The following is an 8,076-nucleotide window of genomic DNA, read 5'->3' on the forward strand; positions in this document are numbered from 1 at the left end:
TGCCTGACTTGATTTTTGCTGCGAGGCGGACGCTGGTGGGGCGGGGCGAGCGGGAGGAGGGGCGGGGCTGGTGGGGCGGGGCGGGGCTAACGCTGGAGGGGCGTGGCGAACGGGAGGGAGGGGCGTGGCGAACGGGAGGGAGGGGCGTGGCGAACGGGAGGGAGGGGCGTGGCGAGCGGGGGGGAGGGGCGTGGCGAGCGTGGCGGGGCGGGGCCAGTGCCTGTTTACGTCCGGCTCTGGAGCGTCAGTGCGTCCGCCGCGTCTGCGCCATGGATATCAGCGACCTCTTCACCAGCTGCAGGAAGGGAGACGTGGGTCGAGTGCGGTGAGGACCCCGCAGCCCCGGGAGAGTGCGGCGCCCTCAGAGCGCCTCCAGCCTTGGGTGTGCAGGGGACGGCCGCGGGACAGGCGGGCGCCTTGGCCTCAGCACCCGATCCCCCCCCAAAGCCGCCCCCTCACAGGCCACGGAGGGACCACCACAGCCTCCCCAGCGGGGGTGCCCGGGGGCGGGTCCCCGAGGAGGTGCTGGAGAAGACCGCCACGGAAGGCCGGGAGGAGAAGTGGGCAGAGAGGAAGTTCACCCTCCGAGTGCTGGGGGCAGACTGGGGGCAGGCCTGGGACTCCCGATGTGGTTCCTCTCATGCCTCTGGACCTGGCGTTGGGAACATGTGGGGACCAGAATCGGCCTCTGGTCACCGGGGATTCAGAAATTCATAAATATTTGTAGCTAAAGCAAATATGGCGCTGAAATCGCCATCTCAATGGTTCTGTCGAAGGGAGACAGTGCCCTATTGGGGGTGGGGAGCCTGTCTTCCTTGGCCCTTCCTTCCTCATTACTTACGCCCACAGCTTCCCTTGACCCCTCCCTCACATCGGTGCCCCCTAGGAGTTAGTTGGTAACTCCCAACGCTAAACGCTGTTCCGCACTCCTTCGTGCAACCTGGATGCCCCCCAAGGCGGCCCTGCTCAGTGATGGCTCCACCACCATCCATGTTGACCCCCTTACCTGGACGGACATTCCATCAGCTACCTCCTCCTGACTTCCGCCTTCTAGAATCTGTCTACTTCTTTCCATGCTTCCATGCCACCAGAATGCCTGCAAGCAGCTTCCTCTTTGGACCCAAGCTGTCAGAGCGTCCTGTCGAAGCAGAGCAGGGGCCACCTCCTCATTCCCAAATGCCTGCAGGCCAGTTTCAGCCTCTTCAGCTCAGGGTCTGCCTTTTGTGTTCCCACCTCTACATCCTGCCTCACTGGCCCTTCTGCTAGGAATGTCTTTCCTGCTCTGGTCTGCCTGTCACCTGCCCTCACCTGGGGGAGACTTCCTTCAGCCAAAAAGAATGTCTTCCCTCCTTCCCCTTACACAGGTGTCTTCTCTCCCAGACTATGAGCCTGTCCTGACCCAGGCTCTGACCTCCCCTTTCCCTGCCCAGGTACCTGCTGGAGCAGCGAGACGTGGATGTGAATGTATGGGACAAGTGGGATAGTACCCCCTTGTGAGTGCTAGGGGATGGGTGGTCAGGGTGGGTGGGGCAGCCCCTTCCATCCTGACAGCTGCCTCCCAGTACTCCTTCCTTCTCCCCCTCAGGTACTATGCCTGTCTATGTGGGCATGAAGAACTGGTACTCTACCTTCTGGCCAATGGTGAGGGAAGGGGTCAGGAATACCATCCACCGGTGTGTGTGTGTGTGTGTGTGTGTGTGTGTGTGTGTGTGTGTACCTGTGTTCAAGGGCTCTAGAGCATGTGTACACATTTGCAAACACCCTGAAGTCCCCTCCCTCACCCCTACACCCAGTTAGCAAGTACTGTTAGCTCTACTTTCAGGACCTGTTCTCTCCTCTGTCCACTTTCCATCTCCATTGCTCCTGCCCAACCCAGCTACAGCATCTCTCCCTGGACCATCTCTCCCTGGATGCAGTGCCAGCCTCATCACTGGTCTTATTGCTGCCCCTTCTGCCCCACCTACAGTCTGTTTTCTATGTTGTAGCCAAGTGGAGCTCAACAAATGTGATGAGTTTATTAAAATCCTCTAATGGCTCCCACTGTATTTAGCATAGAACTAGAATACCTTGCTTTGCCTGGGAGCTGCTACGGCCTGCTCTTCCTTCTCTGGCCTCCTCTTTGGCTCTCCCAAGTGCTCACTGTGCCAATCACACCTGTCTTCTCCTTGGTGCTCCAGCGCTCCAAGCTTGCTTCTGCCTCAGGGCCTTTACACATGCTAGTCCTCCTGTTTAGAATTCCCTTTCCCAGGTCTTTGCATGGCCAACTCTCTCACTTGATTCAGGTCTCTGTACATTGTCACCGCCACATTGCCCTTCCTTGGCCTCCCTCTCTGGCAGCTGCCATCACAGTCACCCTTCATCTTGCTTTGTTTTTCTTCATAGCACCTGATATCATTTGTTAATCTGTTTATTGTCCTTCTGCCTCACTGGAGTGTCACTTCAGTGAGGACAGGAACCTGTCTTTTAATGGTAGTGTCTCCAGTGCATAGAACAGGGCCAGTCTCTGAGCCTGTTCTGTTTTGTGTAGTTTGTGGTATGTGTGAGTGAATATGTGTATGTGAGTGTACAGGACTTTGCCTGTGTGCCTGAGCCCTGGGGTCAGAATGGGCCCAGGGTCATTTAGGAAGGAGTCTCTAGGGCTATGGGCCCTACATGTAGGGAGAAGTGGAGGAGGAGGATGAAGATTAGGATTTCCCCAGGCCCCTCTTCAGCTGCAGCATGCCACCCATGGCCCTGCTAACCGATGAGCTCTGCTGCCCTTAGGAGCCCGCTGTGAGGCCAACACCTTCCACGGTGAACGCTGCTTCTATGGGGCTGCAAGTGATACCATCCGCCGGGCCCTGCTTGATTATAAGCAAGTGACACCCTCCTCCAGGAGGCGGGACTACTATGATGAATTCCTGCAACGGTGAGATGGAGCGTGGGGCATCTGATGGCCTTTGCCCAGTGGGTCTGTGATGGGTGTGGCCTGCAGGGGGCTGAGAGCCTTCCTACAGGATGATATGAGGGACTGGAATGGTGAGACAGAGGAGAGGCACTCTCCTGAGCCCTCTTCCACCTGTTCTGTACCCGTCCCCCCGTCCCCCCCCCCAGGCTTCTGGATCAAGGCATCCACAGTGATGTGCTCTTTGTGGTGCACGGGAAGCCCTTCCGGGCCCATCGCTGCATTCTGGGTGCACGTAGCAGCTACTTTGCCAACATGCTGGATACCAAGTGGAAGGGCAAGAGCATCGTGGTCCTCAGACATCCACTGGTGCATCCCTCTCTGGGGCGGGAGAGCAGAGGGACAGCGGGGGGCTTGTGCTGGACCAGGCTTCTGACCTTCCTTCCCGGCTCTCTGCCTGCAGATCAACGCTGTGGCCTTTGGGGCCCTGCTGCAGTACCTGTACACAGGTGACACCCCAGGCCTGGGTCGGGCGGGCAGGGAAAGGGCTGCGTTTCTGTCCAGCGGCAGGTCCAGCTGTAGCCTTGGGCTGACCTTCTACCACCTGGTGCTTTGTCCCCTGCATTGCAAGGCAGTTCCAGTTGCCTCCTGGGTTGGGTTGGGAGACAATGAGTTGGGCTCTGCTAAGTAAGAGCTTATTTCACCCAAAAACTGAGCCTCCCTTTATCTGTTCTGGGGTCTGTAGAACTCAGACAATGGCTCCTGTGGGGAAATTAAGGCAGCATGTAGGCCCAGAAGTCTCAGCAGAGGGACCACCTATGAAACTGTGTGCCTGGGCACTGCTAACGGCTGCTCTCAGGCTCTGAGCCTCCCGCGCTGCACCCAGGTGGCCTGGATGTCGGTGTGGAACACATCAGTGACTGTGAGCGCCTGGCCAAGCAGTGCCAGCTATTGGATCTGCTCAACGACCTGGAGGCCAAGTGCAAGGAAGTGTCTGAGTTTGGTACGTCCCGACTTTGGGGTCCAGGGCTTTGGGCAGGAACGAGCAGGGCCAACCTGGCTTCCTGAAGCTGCACTATCTCCACAGTGGCGTCCAAGCCAGGCACTCATGTGAAGGTGCTGAGCATGAGGCCCCCCGCAGAGGACCCCCGGCTCCGGGAGGACCTGGCCTTATTGGCTGACTGTGCCCTGCCCCCTGAGCTCCGAGTAAGCACACAGGGGCCCGGGACTGGGCCTGGTGGGCTGGTGACTTACCTGGGGACAGCTGTGGTAGGCAAGCCCCACATTGGGGTTCAGTTCCTTATGTGGCCTTGAGCCATTCACTTCCCTTTTCTGAGCCTAGTTGTTTACTTTTGTTGTTTGTCTTGTATTTAAATCTGCAAATGAGGTTGCAGTTCACCCCCCTTCACTCCTCCAGGATCAAGCTAGAGTGGGCTCTTGGCCGAGGCCAGCCACTCTGCCTTCTCTCACCTACATTATCTAATGGTGTCTCCTCTCCCATCCCCCAGGGTGATCTTGGGGAGTTGCCTTTCCCTTTCCCTGATGGCTTCAACAGCTGTCCTGATGTTTGCTTCCAAGTGGAGGGTTGCAGCTTCCTCTGCCACAAGGTGCTGTCCACCCCACAGCTCCCTAAACCCCTGCCTTAAGCCCTAGGCCAGCTTCTGTGGGCACAGCCCAGGCCCTGGCCTTTCCTAAGCCCAGCCTCCCCCAGGCCTTCTTCTGTGGCCGCAGCGACTACTTCCGGGCCCTGCTGGATGACCACTTCCGAGAGAATGAAGGGCTAGAGGCCTCTGGTGGCCTCCCAGCCATCACCCTGCATGGCCTCTCGCCCCACGTCTTCACCCATGTGCTCTACTACATATACACCAACCACACCGAGGTGCGGACTGGGGTGGGCTGTGTGCACTGTGCCAGGGGCGAGGGGTGGGAGGCACAATGGTCAGGACAGGTACACAGCCCATGTCACTGTGGGGCTTCAAGGGTCTGCCCAGGTCCTCACTGGCTCTGAGGGACAGGTTTCCCATGAGGCTGGAGAGCGAGTGTGGGGCCCACTTAGATTTTTCTTTCAGGCAGAGGGGTCCTCATTAGATCCACGACAGGAATGAGTGACAAGAATTATGTCATGGACACTTGACACTTGGGGATGTAGTGTCAGCCACGTAGGGCCCCCAACTTCTTCAGCCAGAGGACAGTGACACTGGGTTCCCACAACAGTGGGAAGCCCTGAGCCCCTGCCTTTAGTTTGCTGCAGACCCTTAAGGTTCTCTGCCTCCCTGTGTCTTCACCTGCCCCAAGGCCCCCCCCTAATATAGGGTGACATGGGCAGCAACAGAAAGACCAGCGTACCCTCTGGCAGGGTGTCCCCTGGCAGGGTGTGTGCGCGCACACACGAAGGTTACTGTAATAAAGAGGCCCCCAAACATGGTAGCTTACAGAAGAGAAGCTTCTTCCTCCTTCAGGTGGAGGTGAGTTCCCTCTGGCAGGCCAGTCCATCTTGGGCTGCAGGCCACATACAGCCCATTTCATTAATACATTTTTACTGGGACACAGCCATACCCATTCATTTCTCTACTGTCTGGTGGCTTTGCACAATGGCAAAGCCGAGTGGTTGTAACAGAGACCCTGTGGCACAGTATTTACCACCTAGCCCTTTAGAGAACCCCTCCTACCTCTTTATTTCATTTCTCCTGCGGTATAGTTCAGCTCTCTGGCCCCTGCCACCTAGCATCCACCTTGGCCCATCCTGACCCTAGAAAGAGCTTTGCCACCCAGAGGGCAACTTCTTAACGACTCAGAGCATGGACTTGGGCTCCAAACCTGGTTTTACTCTGGGTTAGCCTCACCCCTACCCCAGAGCTGGGTGATCTTGGGCTAGTTACTCAACTGTTTTGTGCCTCAGTTCCCCCTCTAGAAAAGGGTGATACTGATAGTTATTAGCTCCTAAGGTCTTGTGCAAATGAACATGTATGTTGCAAGTACAGTGCCTGGCACGAGTAAGCACCATGCACATGGCCTGTGAGGGGCTTAGCAGAGGTCCTGTTTGCTCCGTTTCCAGCCTGCTCCCTGTGGCCATCCACAGTCTGGGTGGAGCACATGGTCTCTCCCAGCACAGGGTACAGCCTCTGTGGGTGGGAAGGAGCTGGTAAATAGTTACTCCCCCAACTTTTTAGTAGGGTCCTTGCCTCAGTTTTTACAGAAGCAACTTCTGTCACTTTTCTGGCAGCCTTTTAAGGCAGACATGATTGTGTCTGCATCTCCCAGAGGATCTGAAGCACAGAGGTGAAGTGATTTGCGCAAGGTCCCACAGCTAGAATTTCCAAGCTCAGGTCTGTGTGATTCAGAGCCCAGGCTCTGCCCTGCCTGAGCCATGGGAACCCCAGACTCTGTGTCCCTTCTGGTCCCATGGATGCCTGCAGGGGTCTGGGTCAGGTACCTGGCAAGGGGAGGAAGCTCCTGCTCTGCCCGAAGCCTCCACCTTCTGGCCAGCAGGTCCCAGCCCTGCTGCCAGCCCCTGAGAGGCCTTGCTGACCTTGGGGTGCACCCTCCCTCATCCCTTTTTTCACTGCAGGTGCCCCCGGAGGTGGCCTATGATGTGTTGAGCATGGCCGACATGTACCTGTTGCCGGGCCTGAAACGACTGTGTGGCCGCAGTCTGGCCCAGCTGCTGGATGAGGACAGTGTGGTAGGCCTGTGGCGTGTGGCCAAGCTGTTCCGCCTGGCACGCCTCGAGGACCAGTGCACCGAGTACATGGCCAAGGTTATCGAGAAGGTGGGCCGGTGGGAGCTTCAGTGGGTGGGGGCAGGCTGTGGTGGGCGGCAAGCAGCGGTGTGCCCTGAGTGTGCCTGTTCACAGCTGGTGGAGCAGGAGGACTTCTCGGAGGCCGTGAGGGAGGAGGCGGCGGCTGTGAGAGGCCGGCAGGAGCAGGACTCCATCCCTCTGGTAGATGACATCCGCTTCCACATCACCAGCGTGGTGCAGACCTACAGCAACATTAAGGAGATGGAGCGGCGGCTGCATGCACTTGAGGACCTGCTGGTGTCCATTGGCCTGGACTGCTGACTGACGCTGGGCCACGGACTCCCTGTGGACTACGCATGTGGTTTGGTCGACCACGTGCTCCGTTGTGTGCTCCTTGCGCCCTCCAGGGCATCGTGGTGTGTGGAAGAGACTCATTGAGGCTCCCTACCCTGGAGTGCTTGGAGGCCCCAAGGAGGGTTACCTAGGATGAGCTTCCTCCCCCGTGCACAAACCAGCCCCCTCAGCCCTGGGCTGGGCGCCACTCAGGGAAACCTGGGGTGGGATCTCTTAGCCTCCTTCCCCAGGTCCCCTCCCCTCCACTCTGGCTCTCCCTGGCTGCTTGCTTCCTAAAGCCACGCCACCTTCTCACAGGCACAGAGATGGCCAGGAGGGAGCAGCAGAGGCTGTGTGGCAATAAAGCTTGAATTACTGGGAACTTGAGCCCCGGGAAGATGGTGAGATGGGGTGTAGGGGCAGTTTCTGGAGTTGGGGACCCTCATGGAGAGGTTTAGGAGCCCAGCAAGGGCTACTCAGGGATTAGGGGTTGCCCTGGGTCTATGGGTCTTGAGTAGGCAACCCCTGTTTGTGGGGGCCCTGAAATCTCCCAGCGGAGCTCCTCATCACACCCCTGCCCCGGAGCAGGACTCCCCTCAGGGCACAGCTTCCCCCTGGGCTCCTCTTGGTGAAGTCACACTGACCAACGGCCTGGCCTGGGGGCCCTGGAGGATGTTGAGTGGGATAGGGCTGACTGAGGACACAGGCTGCTTCCCCCTCCGGCCAAGTGAGGATTGGCTTCTGAGCCATAGCATTTCTAGCACTCATTCACTGAGCACTTACTCTCTAAGGAAGGCTGTTCATATGGCTGAAGTGTCTGACCATCCCTGCCCATGTTCCCAGGCACGGGGACAGGCTGGGCCACAGGCAGGACCGAGGAGAGGCCTGGCAGCAGCTGGCTCTGCAGTCCCAGGATGCAGGGCTGGGAGAAGTGGGTGCAGAGAAGTGAAAGGGGGAGGAAGCCCTCTGACTCTCCCACTCCCCACCCCACTGGCCACTGGCTGTGTTGGGCCTCGTTCCAAGCGGGGGACTGTACCTCCACTTCCCCTCAGCCCCAGGCCAGCCTCCTCCTGGACGTTATTAGGGAGGTCAGAGGTGGCTTTCTCAGGATGCCCTTCAG

The 8,076-nt window shown here is 58.2% G+C and overlaps 1 protein-coding gene across 3 annotated transcripts; it reads left to right on the plus strand.

The window, feature by feature from the left end:
• The first annotated feature begins 196 nt into the window (after positions 1-196).
• Positions 197-7,360, plus strand: ABTB1 (ankyrin repeat and BTB domain containing 1). 3 transcript variants are annotated; one of them, XM_081097677.1, is made up of 12 exons: positions 199-325; positions 1,431-1,493; positions 1,586-1,641; positions 2,764-2,908; positions 3,094-3,253; positions 3,348-3,393; positions 3,771-3,887; positions 3,972-4,090; positions 4,393-4,491; positions 4,596-4,763; positions 6,453-6,653; positions 6,738-7,360. In XM_081097677.1, the coding sequence occupies exons 1-12, from the start codon at positions 270-272 to the stop codon at positions 6,942-6,944; spliced, it is 1,437 nt and encodes a 478-aa protein (XP_080953803.1). In that variant the 5' UTR covers positions 199-269; the 3' UTR covers positions 6,945-7,360. The 3 variants fall into 3 exon arrangements, with proteins under 3 accessions (XP_080953804.1, XP_080953803.1, XP_080953805.1); XM_081097678.1 differs by lacking the exon at positions 4,596-4,763 and having other exon boundaries at positions 197-325; XM_081097679.1 differs by lacking the exons at positions 1,431-1,493; positions 1,586-1,641 and having other exon boundaries at positions 322-325.
• The last annotated feature ends 716 nt before the right edge of the window (positions 7,361-8,076 follow it).

This window comes from Myotis nattereri (genome assembly GCF_964212035.1).
Source record: "Myotis nattereri genome assembly, chromosome: 8".
Taxonomy (NCBI): Eukaryota; Metazoa; Chordata; class Mammalia; order Chiroptera; family Vespertilionidae; genus Myotis; species Myotis nattereri.

What these genes read in the sequence shown, in the direction of transcription:
- ABTB1 (XM_081097677.1), top strand. Translation starts at nt 270, where the DNA reads ATGGATATCAGCGACCTCTTCACCAGCTGCAGGAAGGGAGACGTGGGT. An exon ending in TGGTCCTCAGACATCCACTG is followed by an intron (nt 3,254 to 3,347) that starts GTGCATCCCTCT and finishes CTCTGCCTGCAG; the next exon opens with ATCAACGCTGTGGCCTTTGG. An exon ending in TGGCCAAGGTTATCGAGAAG is followed by an intron (nt 6,654 to 6,737) that starts GTGGGCCGGTGG and finishes GCCTGTTCACAG; the next exon opens with CTGGTGGAGCAGGAGGACTT.